Here is a 19,784-nt window from a genome sequence, read left to right as displayed (position 1 = left end):
ATCAGACTGCCAGTTGAAGCAGTCTCTCTCCTGTAGTCCTGGATCCTTCACGGATGGGGAAAACTCAAAGAATTATCTCATAATAAGACAGCTAGTATTTTGCCAAAGGGAAGAATGGCTCCCAAGTGTATTGTTATGAGGCCTTTAGGAGTTGTCTAGGCCTCCTTGCTGCTCCACATAATGACAGTGTCTAACAACAGCTCAGAAGCCCTAAGCTTAAGATAGACCTTGGTTCCCAAAGATAAAAATAAAACAGAACTGATCTCTCTTGCAGTTGTATGAGTTTGGAAGCCAGAAAGCGAAGCGAAGTACCTAGGTGTGCAAGGTCCTGGGTTCTATCTGGCTGCTCCAACATGCCAGGTTCTGCCGCCCATCTTCAATAAGCCTGAAAAGGGTGAAAAGCAATGTAGCCACATTGTGAAGAGGGATAAAGTGCTCCAGTGATGGATGCATCCAAGTCCATCTTCAGAGTTCTAGCATAGATTTAAGCTTAAGTAGAAAGCAATATATATGCATAATTAAGCATTCCTGGCTCCAGGCATGGTCCTGCTGTCATTGGCCCCTCACTGGCTGGCCCCAGCTTTAGGTGATTTTTCACCCCAGCATGAGATTCCTCAGGACGTTCTAGTTTTGGGAGGCACATTGTTAAATACTTCCACAATCCTTACACCTGCCAGGTAGGTTGGTTACACTGGCACTAAGAGGTCTCATAGCTACTCTCTCCAATGACACTGTTATCACTACAAGACTGGCAGACAGGTAGACAGAAACGGCTCATCCTACCCTGGGAGTCAAACAGTCCATGGCTATGCTCTCAAATACGCACCTGAACCAGTTACCTAGGAATAACACAGATATTTAATGTCTACCTCCAGTTTTGTAGTCGGTGTGATGGGGCCGACGTCCCCAGCCAGCCAGAAGCTGCCTTCCAGGCAGAATGAGACCCACTGATGACATGGACTGGCCAAAAGATCTTCTGCCAACACGGCAAGAAGGTTCTGAACTTCAGTGAACTCAGGGATTCTAAACTTAGCTCCTCTTAGAGTCTTGTCATCTTTTTTAAATATTTCTTATTGTACTATGGTGTGTCAGGCGGTTTACCTACATTCCCAGTGCAAGAAGTCCATGGAGATTGCAAAGGTGGGATTTGAACTCAGGCCTAACTTTTAAAGCCTGATCAACTCTACCTAAAAAACTGAAAGAGGAGAAAGAGGAGGAACATTAGAAACACTCAGACTAGTAGAAATCTCAGAAAGAAAAAAATCATGAAAGTTGGACAAGTGATCCATGTTATGTTCTTAGAATGAAGCTCCAGGGCCCACTTCTAGTTCTAGGCCCCTACAAGACAGCTGTTTAAAGAGAACTGTTATCTACACTAAGAACATAATGTTCTTAACTGTTCATTTCAGCAAGAAAACTTGCCCTTCCCAAACTACAGTGAGGGAAATAGGCTCATCTTTGAAAGATAGCCAGTGTGCCCAGGTCAGCTATAGCCGTGGGATGCCAACAGCTTAGCTACATAAGCCTTCCCCCCTTGGGCCCCATCCTCTGTCTCTTCTCAGGCCCAGGTGCTCATGGACTGTGAGCCCTTAACTAGCCCTTCATTAGCTATGTTTGCTATTTACTGTCGTACCTCCATTACTTGGTACATCAGAAGCACAGAAAGTCAACAGTTCCACTAGGCCTGTAGGGCCCATGGGCACCCTAACAGCTACCAAGATTTCCATGGCACTATCCCCCCGATAAAGAAAGGGCCTGTGTGAGGCTGGAGAATGAACCTGAACGCAACCAAGAGACTGGGAATTAATTTCTTTTAAAATTACATTTTATTTATTTATTTATTTATTTATTTATTTATTTATTTATTTATTTATTTATTTGTGGGTAATGGTAGTACCAAGGCAGGTATGTGGAGATCAGAGGACAATTTGTAGGAGTTAGTTTTCTGGGATCGCGGGGATTAAATTTAGGTAATCAAGCCTGTCACCAAGTTCCTTTACTTGCTAAACCATCTCATCACCCTAATTTCTTATAATTTATTTTAAATGTGTGTTCTTCTGCCCTACATCCAATGTTGGAGAAGGCCAAAGCAGTCTGGATAAGTTTAATTATAAATTGATACTTTTTTTGGTCACTGTATCTCAGGAGAGTCCAACCATGGGCCACATGTGTCCTAGAACAGGAATGCAGTCTAGCATATTTGTAGATGACGGTCACATCTCAATGTTAGAAGGATGCTGGATGCACTGGATAGAGTAAGTCAACATTGCGGCCTTAAGGGACTAAGGCTGGGAGAAAGTGAAACTCATCCGCTGTCAGAGAAACCCACTCAGTGATTTTATTGGCTTCTTCAAAGAGGAAAAGAGGTCAGTGTATATTCTCTGGGGCTTCTCCAGGCAATAGAGAGATGCTGTGCCAAGATTCAAGCCAGGCCAGGCCAGGCCAGGCCAGGCCAGGCAAGATTTAGACTGAATCACACGAGAAGGGGGGTGGGGGGAAGTCCCTTCTTCAGGATAAAGGGGGGGAAAAAGGCAGACACAAAGCAAGCCTGCCACAGACTCCTAAGAACATAGGAAATGGGCCAAAAGTGGGGCAAGGAAGGCCTAAAGCCACAGCACCTTATTCCAAACTAAGTCAAAACTTAAAAACTGCAGAAATCACTAGATGAGGGTAGGGTATGCATTTAGTTCCTTTGAGCTACTTTAACATGGCTTCTACTTCACCCTCTCCTACCTAGTGCTTGCGGACACACTCTATCATCACTAAAATTGACCTGCACTCTGCTTCACTCCCTGCAGGCAGTGACTGGGGTGGGAGTACAGGCTGAGGCTACAGCTGCCTGGCATGTGTAAGGTCCTGGCTCCAGCCCTAGCATGTAAGCAGGGGAGAGGTACACACAGAGTTTTCTCTTCTCAGAACAACATGTGACAAGACCTACCTACAAATTCCTTTGGTTTGGAATGCTCTGCCTTTCTTTAAGATCACTTGATACCAAGCAAAGTGGGGCAGGACTACAAAGTACACGGGTCTTAGAAAAAAAGGTGTTCTCAGTGGAGCTTTTCACAGGCACAGAGCACTCGAGTCATCAATTCCTTAAGAGCTCTGCCCTTCCTGACTCCCAGCCCTGCTCTGATCTCTACAACTTTAAGTATTTCTGGCTGGCTCTCTTACCACATGTCAGTAACATTCCAAGCTGGCTACCACATGTTCAGACCCTGGCCTCCAACTCTTTCCTGCAGAGTGATCTGCTGTTTCCAGGGCACAGTGCGGCCACAGGGCTCCCATTTCAGCTCCACCTCTAGTAGATCACACACCTCAGAAATAAGCCTAATTGGGGGATGGGGGGGGTGGGGAGAGAAAAGCTGAAATACCTATATTCCTTGAGATTTTTTAAAAAATCCACTAGGTGAATCGAAGTGAGTTAGAAGAGGGTACATGCTCACAGACACACACCAGAGCATATTCACCATAATTCAAATGCCTGAGAGAATTTTTTCTTCTCAAAGATCTAACAGAGGGAAAAGCTCATGTACTGATCAGGTTTAATAGCATGGTTAGCAAGAAATGAGCAAGAAGACTGTGGGCAGGAGCTAGCCACCCTGGAAGCCTGTCTACCTCTAGAAGCAGTTCCCATAGTTACTATATATAGTCAGAGAATCCAGGAGGACTGCATGGACAGATGAACCTTTATTTAAAAAAATAGCACTTCAAATAAATTAAAAGGGACAACCGTCAAGTGTTCAAATTGTGAAGAAATATCTGAAAACCTAGAAAGACTCCAAACTGCAGTCTTCTAACCTCATTCTTTGTCCAATGGCAAAACCCACGCATCTCAGAACCCCCACTGTTTCTCCCTACTGAGGTGAGGGAAGCATTCATAAGCAGGAGACCAGATGGAGGAGAAAGCTGCATCTGACCGGAATGAACATTGCCACGTACTCGCTAATACGGGTTTCACTTTAGGACCAAATGTATTCTTTCAAAAATAAAAAGGGCGAGGGAGCTGCATGTCTTCAGAGACTGAGATTCCCCGGGGCTAGCACACTAACTCTAGTGCCTTTAGTGGCAGTAGCAACTTTTTCCTCCCAAGTCAAACACCATCCCCAGCCGAGCCTTGTGCTACCAGCTTTTCAGGAGATGTTACCTAAACTTTATTAAAAGAAAAGAGCAAGTTTAAATATAGACACTGGACTAGCCCAGTCTGTATTTTCAAGTCCACATTCTTCATCTGAAGCACTGCATCAGGGAACCCCCTGAGTCTGCATGTTTCCAAGTTCACAGTACATGGAACCAGTTTTTTTCTTTTTAATTTTTTCCTCACTCAGAGCAGCCACCCATGGTGACCTTGACGCTGGAACCTCGGGCGGGGCCTTTTCCTACGAGGCCTGGCCAGAGCTGCCCAAGACTTCTCCTCAATGAGAATCGATGCTGTCATGCTCTATGGATGGGAAAAAAAGCAAGAAAATAAAAGCACCTGGTACAGGTTTCATGAGATCCATTCGGATTCACTATGTTCCAAACCCACTGCTGAATGCCATGTGTCCACTTTATGTGCTGAACAGTTTGTGGCCTTGGGAGTTGGTCTCAATTCGAAGAACTGTTATTGGATGCCCCAGAGGTTGATGCAATAGCAGCTCCTGCAGGACTACTTGTAGAGACTGACTTTCGGATGTGAGGCAACAAGTAGGGGTCACAGGCCAGCTGCTGCACATCAATACGGTCTTCCTTTCGATAGGCCAAACATCGCCTGATAAATGCCTGAAAAGGAAGATTCATAGAAAAGATAATCCTGGTACACAGGTGGGAACTGAGGCACCAAAATCACTGCTAGAACCCAGAGCAAATATTCCCTCCAAAAAACAGGTTTATAGCCTTCCCCAAAATCCAACATGCAGACCAGAGAAGATGAGGGCCAGCAGCAGCGCTGGGGTTTGCTGAGTATTTCAGACATGATTGAACTTCAGCTATCAAATGGATGTTCCTTCCCACCCAATATAAAAGGCAGTGTAGTCTTATTTGCGCAACTCTTTTTTTTTATATTTAGTTTTTCTTTTTTAGCATCATTTATAATTTTTGATTTATAGTTTTTTGTCAAGATTTATTTATTATTATACATAAGTACACTGTAGCTGTCTTCAGACATACCAGAAGAGGGCGTCAGATCTTATTACAGGTGGTTGTGAGCCACCATGTGGTTGCTGGGATTTGAACTCAGGACCTTTGGAAGAGCAGTCAGTGCTCTTACCCACTGAGCCATCTCGCCAGCCCTCTGTGCAACTTTTATCATAAAGACTTTTAAGCATTTTTTTTGTCTCCCTGGTTTTTTTTTTTTGACCAGTTTTCAACATATTTGAATTTTATAATGCAATTTAATTAAGTTAATCAACTTTTTTTTTTCCTTCAAACAGACTCATGTTTCCTAGGCTGGCCTCAAATTCAGTATGTAGCCCAAAATGACCCTGAACTCTGATCCTCCTACCTCCACCTCTGTAATGCAGGGATTACACATGTGCGCCCAACCACTTTTGGTTAATGCAGTGCTAGGGATGGAAGACAGGGCTTTGTGCACGCTAGGCAGGCACTCCACCAGCTCAGTTACATCTTCAGTCTCGAGGCATTAGTCTTTAAGTGTAAAACATCACATTCATATAGAATCTATACTTCACAGTAAGCTGATAATGCTGTGGCGGGGTTCTTGGTGACAACACATCCTATCATGATGAAGACACGTCGGCAGGAGAGGTTGTGGAGCAAGGAGACACTATGTTCTTCATGCTCTATTTTGTTATGACCCTAAAACTAACTGAAAAAGTAAAACTTGGCTAAGGATGGAGCTAGAGGTGGAGTGCATGCTAGCAAGCAAATGCTAGAGTTCAGGTTTCAGCATGAATAAATAAAATAAAATAGGGTTTCTGGAAAACCTAAAACATGTAACAAGTGATTAACTTTTTTTCTTTTAATTTTTATTAGATATTTTCTTTATTTACATGGAAATTTTTTCCTTCCCAGTTTCCCCTCTAAAAAACAAAGAAACAAACAAAAACAACAAAAACAAACCCCAGCTGCCTCTCCACTCCCCATGCCTGCCACCCCACCCTCTCCTGTTTATTGGCACTGGCATTCCCCCACACTGGGGCACAGAACCTTAACAGGGCCGAGGTCCTCTCCCATTGATGATCGAATTTGCAATCCTCCACTATACACGTGCTGCCAGAACAATCAGTCCCACCATGTGCAAACCTTGGTTGGTGGTTGAGACCCTGGGAGCTCTGAGGGTACTAGTTAGTTCATATTGTTGTTCGTCCTAAGGGGCTGCAAACCCCTCAGCTCCATTGGTCCTTTCTCTAACTCCTTCACTGGGGACCCTGTACTCAGTTCAATGGATGGCTGTGAGCCTCTAGACTTTCTTTCAAATGTTTAGCTATCAAAATACAAAGATAGAAAGGCAATTCCGGCTTTTCTAATTGAAGACACAGGTACTTGCTTGATTAATGTATTTGGAAGCTAAGACACATATTCACTGAAATGAACATGGAACTCCTGGCTTTGAAAATGAGCCTTTTTAGGGGTGGGGAGAAGGTATGGGATGTGGAACAGTCAGAGGGTGGGGAATAAAATCTGGAGTATGAAAAAATAAATAAAAGAGAAAAAAGAAAAGAAAATGAGCCTTTCCTAGTGAAATGCATAAAAGGTTCTCATAGACTATCAAATGACTAAATAAATGTCTCTTCACATAGCTACCAGTGTAGGCTCTTAAAGCAGCAACTGGACCACACAGTTGCCATGACCCCACCATTTGCCTGCCCTTCTTTGCAGAACAACTTTCCCTCAAATCTACACATGGCTCTCACTTACACATTACTCAAGATACTGATCAGATAGTATTTCATCGAGACCTATCCCAACCATGCCATCAGAAATGGAGAGGGCCTTTACCTTTCACCTTAGCACGCCTGCATCATCTCTCCTGTGTAGTCTTAGCTCCCCAGACAGACCACTCTCCCCTACAGGCATCAAGCTGGGTACCTTTCCTATTCCGCACACTGCCAGGTATAACTCCTTTGGAGTGCATGGAGCCTTCCTTGTCATGTATCACAGAGCCTTTGTGAATCACACCTGCTTGTCAGTATTTCTTTTACTGAACTCGGGGATGAGGTGGACAGACCATAAGCAATATTCTTCTACCCATGTTCTTAAGAATACTAATTTGGCCCTATCCTGCTGCTTAATAATGGCTCAATTTCATATTAATCCAGTTACTACCACTCAAAGAAATGACTCAGGGAGCAGCCACTTCTGCTGGTCAATGAATGAACTTACCTTAGCTTCAGGCGTTACTACTGGCTTTGGCGGGAACTGTACTTCAGTAGCTTTAAGAATAGTATTCTCTTGTAGAATATCTTGCTGGGACTGGTTATGGCCAAAAGGCTGTCATATAAAAACAGAATAAACTAAGGTTGGCCTCTGGTTACACAATTCAGGACCACAGACCTCTGCACACGGGGGATGGCCTCCTTTATCTCTCACCTTTGACACTTAACAGGGAGGGCCCAGAGCTTAAAGGCCACTCAAGGCAGAACAGTCTCACCCATCTCTAGCTTTGCTCACAGCAAAGAACAAGTCAGAAAGAAGCCATTTGTCTCTTGAACTCTGACTCAACCTTTGGTGACTATACATATTTATGTGCCACTAGCCAAACTAATATGTACACAAAAAAGGATGGAAAAATAAATAAATTGTGGGTGTGGCTGGAGAGATGGCTCAGAAATAGAGAATACTGGTTTTTCTCGCAGAGGACCTGAGTTCAACTGTCAGAACCTACATGGTGATTCATATCCATCTGAAACTCCAGCTTCAGGGGAACCAGTGCACACTTCTGAGCTCAAAGGTACCAGGCTCTCATGTATGTATGTATGTATGTACATGTATGTATGTATGTATGTACATGTATGTATGCACATGCAGAAAAACAAAACAAAACAAAAAACACTCAAGAACATAAAATAAATTAAATCTAAAAAAAAAAAAAAAAGAAAAAGGTTAGAAGAGAAAATGTTTTCCTCACACCCAGTCTGAAGGATGGGAATGGTGACCCACAAGTGTAACCTCAGCACTTAAGAAGCTGACACAGGAGAATCGCTGTGACTTCAAAGTCAGCAAAGGCTACACAGTGAGCTCTAGGCCAGTGTTGGACTATGTAACAAAGATCTTACCTCAAGAAACAAACCTGACAAATAACAACAAAGACCTAGGAACACTTAGGGGCTTAACTGTGCCTCAAGCTGCAGTTTCCTACAAAAAAAATTACAGGCTAAAAGCTCAGTGTTCCTAAGAGATCTGGAATAATTCTACATAACCTCTACCACTAGTATTAGTAACAACTCAACATTATTAAACAGTACACAAAATAATTAAGCTCTACTAGTAGCTCTTGTATTAGAGAGGCTGGTTCAAGAACAAGAGGCTAAAGAGGAAGGCATTATCCACATTAAAGACTGCACTGGGAATCGAATAAAACTATTAGGAGTTCACAGGGCCTACCAAACTCCCATCTGCTCTATGCCCAAGTTCAGCTTAACTAAACACTAAAGCCTAAACATACTAAAGGCAGAAGGAATATGAATACACAATAGGACCCTGGAATGTGTATATACTATACCTGTGTAGGTGTATAAAAGATGTGCTCACAAGGAAAAATACCATTACTGTTTGTTCTAATAACACCTTCACTAGAAACAGACAAGAAATACTGTCTGTGTGGGCATGGACCCCAGGGCTTTGTAGATGTTAGCTGTGTATGTACTGTATACAGAACTACATCCCAGCCCTTGGTTTTCTAAGATGGCTTTTCTTTCTTTGTAGATGTTAGCTATATACCTACTGTACCACAGAACTACATCCCAGGCCCTGATTTTCTAACATGGCTTTTCTTTCTGTTTTGTTTTTTTTTTTTTTTTTTTTTTTTTTTTTTTTTTTTTGCTTTCATGAGACAATTTTCTCTGTGTAGCCCTGGCAGTCCTGGAATGCCTGCCTCTACAAGTGCTGGGACTAAAGGTTTTCCATCAATTCTTTGGATCCTCTAGTCTCAGACCCCAAAATGGAGAGATAATTAACAACAAAGGTTTTTCAGAAAGCCATACGAAAACCTACCACTATAGTAGCTTCCTAAACACATACATATATAGAAAAGATATATATGTATATATGGTATAATAGGTATGAACTACCACACCTGGCCAAGGGATACTTTCTGACACCACCATCTCAGCACAGAAAAGGAGGGGAGGGCTAGCTGGAGAGATGGCTCAGCAGCTAAGAGGATTTGCCTCTTTTGTAAAGAACTCCAGTTCAGTTCCCAACATCCAAGTCAATCATTTCCCAACCTCTTGGAACTCTAGCATCAAGGTATCTGTGCTTGTTAGTTTTGTCACCTTAACACAAGCTAGAGTCATCTAGCAACCTTATCTGAGTGTATCCATCAAATGCCTATTGGCAAGTCAAGGGGGCCTTTTCCTGACTCAGGATTCATGTGGAAAGGCCAAGCCCACTGGGAGTAGTGCCACCCTCGGTAGGTGGTCGTGGCTGGTATAAGCAAGCAAGCTGAGAAAGCCCTGAAGAACAAATCAGTAAGCAGCATTCTTCCATGTTTCTGCCTTGACTTCTCTCAATGGTAGTCTATGATCCAGACATATAAGCCAAACAATACCTCCCGAGATAGGCTTTTGTTTCTGTCACTGTGCTTATCACAGCAACAAACAGCAAACGAGACAGTATCTGATACCCTCTTCCGGCTTCCATGGGCACACACACTCATGTACTCAGAGACACACACACATAAATAATAAACCTTTGCCAGGTATGGTAATTCACTCCTTTAATAATCCCAGTGCTCATGAGGCAGAGGTAGTTTAAGTTTGAGGCCAGCCTGATCTAAACAAAGACAACTCCAAACCAGCCAGGGCTACACAGTGAGAACTAGTCTCAACAAAACAAAATTAACAAACAAAACAGTATGAGGGGTCTGGGGAGATGGCTCAGTGGATAAAGTGCTTACTTACTATACAAAAATGAAGACCCAATTTTGAACCCCAGCACCCACCAAAAAAAGCCAGATGTAGTATGTGCCTGTAGTCCCAGCATAGGGGAGGTTGTGGGGACTTGCTAGCTAGCTAGTCTAGCTCAGTCAAGTTCAGTGAAAGACCTTTCTCAAAAATAAGATGGAGAATTAATCAAAAACCTGAGGTTAACCTCTAGGCTTCACAAGCACACACAAGCACACAGTATGGATTTTTTTTTATTAACAACAGCTTTTATCTAATGAGGTAGTTACAAATAAAATCTAGGGGATAAGTTTCAGATCCTATTGGAAAGCTTAGGAAAATTTTTTGGGGAGACTGTTCATGCTACTGAATGATTTCAAGACAGAAGTGATATGATGCCAGCATTCAAGAGGTGAGGCACAGGGATTGCCTTGAGTCTGAGGTCAGCCTGTGCTGTATAGTACAGGCCAAACAGCTACAAAGCAAGATCTTAAAAAGCAAACAAACAAACAAAACAAAAACCACACACACAACACCCTATTTTACATGAATTCACATCAGAATTAAAACATGTCTTATATTTGAGATTGCAACATGCATGTCTCTGATGGCTTGGGAGAATTCAGTAGGTGCTCTTCAGCCTGGGATTTGTAGGTATACAGAAAGCATTTACTGAGAAGTCTGTGTTTCCTTTAACCCACTACTTTCAGGATTCCAATGATTAACTGCAAAGAAGAATCCACACGAGGTAGTGGGTGTGGCCCCAGGCTGCTCCACTGCCTTCTTCCTCACCTTCCTCCCATAAAGACACTGGTAGAAGATCACACCCACTGACCAGACATCAACTTTATTTGAGATCTTTGGTGGCTCTTTCCCAACCACAAAACACTCTGGTGGTAAATACCTAGGAGAAAACAGAAATAAAAATACTCAGAAAATTAAATATATAAATCTGAGTTGTTTACAAAAAGGCAAATAAAGGGCCTTATTAAAAATATAGCACACAGCACTTGAGGGGCAGGGGCAGAGGGAGGTGAGACTCTATGAACAGTGACGATCAGAACAGCCATCGCTAAGGAGGACCTTGCCTCTCAATAAACAAACAAACATTTTATATGAAATGTACACACACACACATACACACACACACACACACACGCACGCACACACACACACACATTTATACTCAACACTCAGACTCAACTATCAGGTTAGAAATATATACAAGTAAATGAAAGACACTCATTCGAACTTACAGAGGTGGTAGTGGAGAGGTGAATATTCTCTCTAGTTTCACTTTGATCACCCCCCACCCCAGCCTCCTTTCCCAGAATCGTGTCTACTCCTCCAAGTGTCATTCACAAGTTTTGTTGCTGGTAGTATTCTGTAGTAATGGTGACAACTAGGATCACACAGGGTTTTGTGGAAGTATTTTACCACAGAGCTATACATTCAGCCCACAATTTTTTTTTAAACATGAGGTGACACAAAAGAAACAAAACTCCTTTTATGATAGCTTCAAACAACACAGTTAAAAAGGCCAGAGGTTTCTTTTCACGCTGTCCAAAGGAGACTTACCTAAAATCAATTTTTTAGGGTGCTAAAGATTGAATCAGAGCTTCTACTAAGCTACATCTTTAGTTCCTAAAATTAATAAATGTTTTAAAATCCAAATAAACTCAAGGCCTACAGATCTCTGAAAGCAGAGTCTATGCTGCCTATTTAAGGCAGCATCTGTGGGAAGTTTTACCACAACAATTCCAATATAAAATCCAGAGTGACACTAAAGTCTGAGTTATTAGGACATGTATTTTTCTACTCTGGGTCAGACAGCTGAAAGACTAACAAATAGTGCAGTAAAACTCACACAAAGACCATTATCTAAGCCCCGTATCTGACTACCACTGGTCTCTAAAGAATCTAGGGAATAGAGGGCTACAACAAACTGTATGGTATGGAAGGTACCTGTGAACATTTAGGAAATCAAAGAAATATTGGAATCCTAGCCACAGCTCTGCTAGAAGGCAGGATTCTGAAGACATTAGATGAATTTCTATAGACTCAGACTAGGAAAGTTCAGCCTAAGAAAAACCTTAAAGGGTTAAAATTAGGACCCTGCTGTGTTCCTGATATAAATATCTAAACTCAAACCCTTCTTTGCTCAGCCACATTCTTTGTCAAACTTATTTACTTCCATATTTTTCTCATCTTTTTCATAACATACATATGGATGATTACTATGGCCCAAGGTAGACTATTATCTTACAATATATACTTAGACCTAAGACATATACTGAAGGTGTAGCTCAGAGGCAAAGAAAGAGTTTGTGGGTTGGATTTCCAATGCCACACAAAACAAAACAAACCACTCTAAACATTGACATATATACAACTCACTATGACTAAAAAAGGGAGTAAAAAACTTTTTAAAAAAATGTAAGCAAAAGAAAAAGATAAGAACACCTCTTCCAAGTGGCACTCAAACGTTCTTGGACCCTTCATTTCACAGTTGCTGGGTCTTTACTGCACTTCACCTTAAATATGGCTTTGGGTACATAATAACAAATAAAACTTTGATTCTAAAAATAACTGCTGAAAAAAACTTTTTTCAAAAATGTATTTTTTTCCCCCTGAAGAGGTGGCAGAGAAGAACAGGGGTAGTGAACTCATCCAAAACGCAGAGTGGTTAATTTGTTAAGATTTTTAGAATGTAAAAGATAGTTCAACTAAACAGTACATGTCTGGTAAACCAATTTCTAAGATTTGGTTTTTCTATCTATAAATGAAGAAATAAACTAATTTTTCTATACTAATTAGTATAAAAAAACTATTTTTTTTATTTACCACAATTCATATCCTCACACAGAAGCAGTGAAGCTCAGAAATGATACCCAAAGCATAACCTGAGCTTGACTATCTCTTGGTTTTAAGAGAGGGTCTCACTTTGTAGCCATGCTGCTATTGAACTCACCATGAAACACTTGCTTCAATTCTCCTGCCTCAGCCTTCTGAGGGCTGTTATTAAAGGCATGCACCTACCACCTTGCCCTACTCACGTATCTTGCATATATGTAAGAATGTACAGTGCATGCACAAACCTATGCAGGTGTCCTGCTCCATCATGGTCTATGCAGCTGTGTCTGACCTGGAATTGGCTGTGTAGACTAGACTGGCATGGAGATCACTGCTTCTGCCTTGAGGGCTAGGATTAAAGGCCTGCGTCTCCATGCTAGCTATCACATACTCTTCTGAAACAGGATCTCTCAGTGAACCTCATGTCCTAGTCCTAGTAATTCTCCTGTCTCTGCCCCCCACAGTGCTGGGGCTTGCAGGCGTATAGACATGTTTTTTTTTGTTTTGTTTTGTTTTGTTTTTTAATGAGTGCTAAAATCCTAACTCAGGTCCTCGTGTTTGCACTGAAAGCAGTCTGACCCACTAAGCCACCTCTCTAGTCTCCCAGTTCATTTATCTTAATCAATGTAGAATTCTGGAATGAATAGTTAAAACCCACAGTTATTTAAAATGTTCTAAGCCTGCCTATCCTCGGCCTGTTTTTATTTCCCTCGGTCATCATCATTAAAAGATAATATATTGAGGCCAGTGATTATAACAATGTTATAAAATTATCTCAGAAACCCTATTTTGTTTATTTAGGATTCATTTATTCACTTATTTACTTCTTTTGTTTGTTTTTTTATAGGCAGAATCTTTCTACATAGCACTGGCTGTCCTGAAACTCATTATGTATATGAGGCTGGCCTCAAATTCATTTAGACCCATCTACCTCTGCCTCCTGCGTACTGGGATTAAATGTGTATGCCACCATGTGTATGTTAGTTTAGAAACCCTCTATCTTATTTTTCATTATGGAAAAATACCAAATATACTTAAAATGAACAACCAAGCAACCATCCTCCAGTTTTAATCTTTGCTCATATACACAATTGTTTACATTATCTAATAAGCTTCTTTGAGGCAAAGCATTTTATGATTTTTATTTCAATTTTATTTGCTGATTTTTTTATTTTTTAATAAATTGACAAAAATAGCACCAGGTAGCAATGACACAGGGTCTCAGGGTCTCACTGTGTACCTTGATAACCTGGAACTCACTATTTAAACCAGGCTGGCTTTTTACTCAGAGATCTACCTGCAATGCTGGGATTAAATTATGTACTACTATATATGGCATATTTTATTATTTTTAATAGCTATTTTAAACATATGAGAGAGAGAAAAAGACAGATAGACTGACCACACTTTTTAAAAAGAACAAGCTAATACGTACAAAGCTGAAGTGCAAGTTCCATTGAATTCATACACAGTAGAAGCGCAAACCTCTTTCCCAGAGGTATCAACTCTGTGCGTTTTTGTCATTTAGTGGCAGGCACACTAACCCACAATATCTCCCAAATCGAGTAAACACTGTAAATGTAAGCTCTATTTTAAACCAAGAATTTCAAAGCTTTAACTTAGACACTAACTCTTGACTATAGGTACCATTTTCCCAAGCATACAGAGAAACAAAAGCAGCTCATTGTCCACCTAACTAACAATCAGCAGAAGAACAGGGTTCATGCCACATGTTCCGAATGGCACGGGGCCTTCTCAGGCTGGGACACACCAGCATGCTACTTCCCTCTCCTGGGCTCTGAGGCTTCTCTAGGGTAAGATCAGTTAAGGCAGAATGTGGCTTTGTGTAACCACCTCAGAAGGGGATAAAATCATAAAATCACAATCACAAAATTTCATGCCCCAGGCACAGGTATGCTTTATGGTTCTCACAATAAAAAGTAATAGTGAAAAGCCAACAGCAGGCAGGAGTGCTCACAGAACTGTGTGTGAGGCAGAGCTAAGTGGGCTCAGGTGACAGGGCTCAGGAGGGAGGAGGAGTTTTAAACCCTTTAGGACATGCTAACAGACAGGAATATGATGGAATAGTATAAATTTGGTTTTTGTTTCGTTTTAGCCCTACCCTCAATTCTTGACTCGACAATTCATCATCCTAGAGACAAATCCCTCATCTCACCAACACAAGGAGAGGCTGCTACTTGAACTGTAGAATTCAGGGCCATTTATTTAGGCAGTGAAACGACCCTGTTCTCTGCTGGCTTGTGCAGTCAGCACTGTGTAATAAACACGCATAGCCAAGCCAGACTATACAAGCAGTCTCTCAAGGGTTTTTAAGAACGGAAAGAAAATAGAAAGAAAAATTGATAAAGAAAGTCAAAGTGCTAAGAAGACTACTTCTGTCTTAGCAGACTACACGGATTAACTGTCAGTCACTGGGGAGTCAGTACAGCAGAGCCACACCCCCACAACCGATTGGCAGACTTCCTAGATACCTACCAGTAAGTACCAGCACCCTGTGACGTGAGCTCCATGCCATCCACTGAATTGTAGCTATCATCATCCATGATCTTGGAAAGACCAAAATCTGTAATTTTTATCTCTCCACATGCTGTACCATTTACTAAAAGGATATTACCTAAAAAGATTAAAAAACTTCATGAATAAACAAACTGAGACTTCTTTATTAAGAGAAAAGATGCACAAGAAGGCAACAAGTGAACTCTAAATCTTTGGAATAAAACAGTCTAATTCTAACTTTGGGAGAATCTTCAGTGTCCACTGGAAATTTCTATTTTCTTAGAATTGCCTGTTTAATGTCCCAAAACCCAAATGGGCATTGGAAATAAAAATGACTTGCCAAAGTAAAATATTACTTGTAGAGTTGATTTTAAAAAAAAAGGAGAAAGAAAGAGAAGGAAAGAGAGAAAGGAAGAAAGAAAGAAACAAACAGAAAGAAAGAAAAACTGGTGTGAAAATTTCACAAGAACTTTCAGTGTGCTCTCTAAAAACATTCTTAGGAATCAAAAATGGTGCCACAGCACCACCTATAGGTCCTATAACAGGAAAGTGTAGTGACTAGAGACAGGACAGGGACGTGTAAGCTGAAAACTCACAGCCAAGCAAGCCAACAGCTCCACAGAGAAGAAGGTGACAAGTATACACATTTAAACAGACAAAAGCCAGCTAACAGAAATAAAAGGTAAGGGATAAAAAGCTTCTCGACTTTCCTGAAGCCTACCAAGTTAAATGCTAATTTAAAAAGATAAAATCCGCTTGGGTCTTAAGGAAATGGAGCATATGTGTACTAATCAGGGAGACTGAGACAAACTGCTGCATGCTGTAATGGGAAAAAACCAAAATGGAACTTGTCAAAACAGTTGTTTCTAAATGACATCATTAATTTTCCTGGTTCAGCACACAAGGGCATTGTTTCTCCAGAACTTAATCTAACCCACCCACCCACCTTCTCCTAGCAGCACGCGGCCCAGGACTCCTTTCTTCCCACACTTACCCAGGCATCTACAGTGATATACTGTTGGGTCTTCTTGGCTCCTGCTAAATTCTTTGACTTAATAAACTTAAAAGTCACTTAAAAGACACTTAATAATATCTCCTGAACCCGGGCGGTGGTGGCACACGTCTTTAATCCCAGCACTCGGGAGGCAGAGGCAGGTGGATTTCTGAGTTCAAGGCCAGCCTGGTCTACAGAGTGAGTTCCAGGACAGCCAGGGCTACACAGAGAAACCTTGTCTCGAAAAACCAAAACAGGAAAAAAAAAAGCTCCTGAAAGTTAGCCATACCTGGTTTGAGGTCATAGTGTATGATGGGAGGTTTTATTTCATTTAAGTACTTTAAAGCATTCACAATCTGCATAATAATGGATCGGGCTTCTTTCTCCGACATTAATTTGTGCTGTTTTAGGTAGAAGTCCAGGTCATTTCCTTCACAGTATTCTAATACTGTACAAAACCTGAAAGCACATAAACCAGAATTTAACAGTGGAGTAAAAAACAGATTAAAAATATCTAAACCACTCTCAGCAAAAACTCAAGTCTAGCCAGGCAGTGGTGGCGCACGCCTTTAATCCCTGCGCTTGGGAGGCGGAGGCAGGCGGATTTCTGAGTTCGAGGCCAGCCTAGTCTACAGAGTGAGTTCCAGGACAGCCAGGGCTATACAGAGAAACCCTGTCTTGAAAAACAAACAAACAAACAAAAAAACAAACAAACAAAACAAAAAACCAAAAAAAAAAAAAAAAAACCCAAAACCAAAAGCAAAAAAAAAAACCAAAACAACAAAAACCAACTCAGGTCTAACAGCTTCTATTCCTTTCTTTGTTCCTAAAACACTCTTCTATTTCACATCAGCTGCCACAAAACTCACAGGGGGGAGGTACCTGCTCTCTTGGAGATGAGCTTCTATAATTTCCATATTGGCATCAACTGTGCCAAAGTTCATTATGGCATATTTCTTCTAAGAACACTGACAAGAACTATAATGTGTGATCTAGCCATCCTCTTATAGCAGGGTCTCCTCTGCATACCCACAGCACATGTCCACTATTATACAGTGATCAATCACACAATTGTCCTTGCAAGTGTCCAATATAACTGAGTGCATACACTAAGGAAGAGTCTAGGTTCTGCCCAGGTCTCAAGAACTAGTTGTATATGTCTGGCAAAAGACTACACAAATGTGTTCCATACGGTATGGATTGTCTTACTTATATTCATGCCAATATATTATTCATACTCCCATTTTAAATTGCACACCAAGGTTGGCACTACAGGTAATGAATGCATCTACCTCCCCAAGTATTCAAATTGATGTATGTTTCCTTGTACTATTTGAACATTCCTGAGAGATAAATACTTTTTTAAAAAAATCATTTTACAGCTGGGCGCTGGTGGTACACGCCTTTAATCCCAGCACTTGGGAGGCTGAGGCAGGCGGATTTCTGAGTTCAAGGCCAGCCTGCTCTACAGAGTGAGTTCCAGGACAGCCAAGGCTACATAGAGAAACCCTGTCTCGTAAAATCTTTTTAAGCCATGGTTTATCAGTTAGGACTTAACCAAGAAATAAAAACCACTTGAATATTGAAGACAGAGAGGCCTTGACTCACAACTGAAGGTCTAAGAAGACAAGCTGTCCAGTAAGGCACCCCAGTGGCCAGTTACAGCAGGAAGCTGTCAGCACCCTAAAACCAGAGGGTCAGAGGAAGAAGGTGGTGCTATGAGAAGTCAGGTCACTAGGAAGCTAGAGCTATGTGCTTACCCACTGGCTGAACCCAGATGAACACCCACTGACAAAGCTTACCAGAGATGCCCTCCTAATGCAGTGGAAGAAAGGCAAGTGGTGACCAGCTATAAGCTGAATTTGAAGCTACACTGCAACTGACTACGAACACACACTAGCATCATCTCAGGGCTAAACGATAAACTATACTTTTTTTTGTTTTGTTTTTTTTCAAGACAGGGTTTCTCTGTGTAACCCTGGCTGTCCTGGAACTCACTCTGTAGAGCAGGCTGGCCTCGAACTCAGAAATCCACCTGCTTCTGCCTCCCAAGTGCTGGAATTAAAGGTGTGCGCCATCATCGCCTGGCAAACTATACTTTTTATGACACCTAAAAGGCATGCAGATGCTCTCAGAGCCTATCTATCTGAAATGCGGAAATGAGTCCGACTCTTTTTCTTGGATCTATGTCCACATGGGCGCTTGTCTGAGAGAGCTTCTAAGTGGACAAACAACCTCCTGGACATCCTTAGGAGACTGTGGTACTATCTATAGGCAAGACTTGTATGTTCTCCTGACTCAGGCCTAACTGTAGCTAAAAAACTTTCCAAACACTGAAATATCCCTAAACCCTGTATATTGCTATACACAGGATTATCAAGAAGACCAAAGATCTCACATAAGTAATTTCATTTTTCTGATATTTGAAAAGGCTGAACCCTAACAGCCCTCTCAATTCTAAAATTCTATTGCCCAGGAACCTGTATTCCAACCTGAATCACCGAGCTATCTTTAGTTTTCTAGTCACATTAACCTTCCTGCTTTAGGGTAACAGGACACTGCTGAACAACAGTCTATATCACTGGGCCTGCTTGTGGCATGTCAACAGCAACTGGAACCAGCTCCTAAGGACCGACTGCTACACTTGCAGGAACACTGTGAGCTGGCTAGAGAACTATATGTACGACTAAGCAGAGTGGGATAAATCCAGTTATGAGAAGGGAGTAACTACTGACACCTAAGTACAACAAACGTACACCTGGATAAGCACCATGCTAACTGAAATAAACCAATTCCAAAGACGACGTACTACAATTCCACATGTGAAACTGTCCACAACACGACTTCTAACAGTGACAGACAGCAGTGTCTGCTTAAACAGAGGAAGAGTAAAATGGAGAGCTGACAAAGGTTCAGGTCTCTTCTGAGAGTGAAGACGTCTAAGATGATCTTAGACAATACCCATATGTATCTATGACACACATGAAAACCCACCAATTGTGATGGATGAACAATAAGGTATATAAATTAGAATAAAGTTCTCTAATTTTTTAAGTTGGTCTTAATACTGGACATAATGGAAATATTTATAGCACAGATATTGACAATCACCTTATCTCTCTGCCTGTCAAGCCAATTTTTACTAGCATACAGTGATGTCAAGAAAATGAAATAAGGGAAAAGGGACTTACGAGTCAGTGTCCAGTGAAAAGTAATCATACAGCTTCACTATCCGGGGATGATCCAGTTCTTTGTGAATTCGGTATTCCCTACACGCATGCCTGTAAACACAATGGAAGCATAAACAGAAAGCACTTGGCCTGCTCTTTAGAACTCACCCTAGCCAGGCAGTGTGGTGGCACACGCCTTTAATACCAGCA

The 19,784-nt window shown here is 41.5% G+C and overlaps 1 protein-coding gene across 8 annotated transcripts in view; it reads right to left on the bottom strand.

The window, feature by feature from the left end:
• Window positions 1-3,668: 3,668 nt before the first annotated feature.
• Window positions 3,669-19,784, bottom strand: part of Tlk2 (tousled like kinase 2) — a 96,359-nt gene continuing 80,243 nt past the window's right edge. For all 8 annotated transcript variants that reach the window (XM_031352940.1, XM_031352943.1, XM_031352938.1 and 5 more), the window contains 6 exons: window positions 19,596-19,685; window positions 16,694-16,863; window positions 15,390-15,528; window positions 10,833-10,944; window positions 7,321-7,428; window positions 3,669-4,758 (listed from right to left, as the gene is read on the bottom strand). In XM_031352940.1, coding sequence (XP_031208800.1) covers window positions 4,585-4,758; window positions 7,321-7,428; window positions 10,833-10,944; window positions 15,390-15,528; window positions 16,694-16,863; window positions 19,596-19,685 — 793 coding nt within the window. In that variant the 3' untranslated portion in view covers window positions 3,669-4,584. The remainder of the gene's footprint in view (window positions 4,759-7,320; window positions 7,429-10,832; window positions 10,945-15,389; window positions 15,529-16,693; window positions 16,864-19,595; window positions 19,686-19,784) is intronic.

The sequence above is a fragment of the Mastomys coucha genome, unplaced genomic scaffold, assembly GCF_008632895.1.
Source record: "Mastomys coucha isolate ucsf_1 unplaced genomic scaffold, UCSF_Mcou_1 pScaffold5, whole genome shotgun sequence".
NCBI lineage: Eukaryota > Metazoa > Chordata > Mammalia > Rodentia > Muridae > Mastomys > Mastomys coucha.
This window is presented reverse-complemented; position numbering and strand designations above follow the sequence as displayed.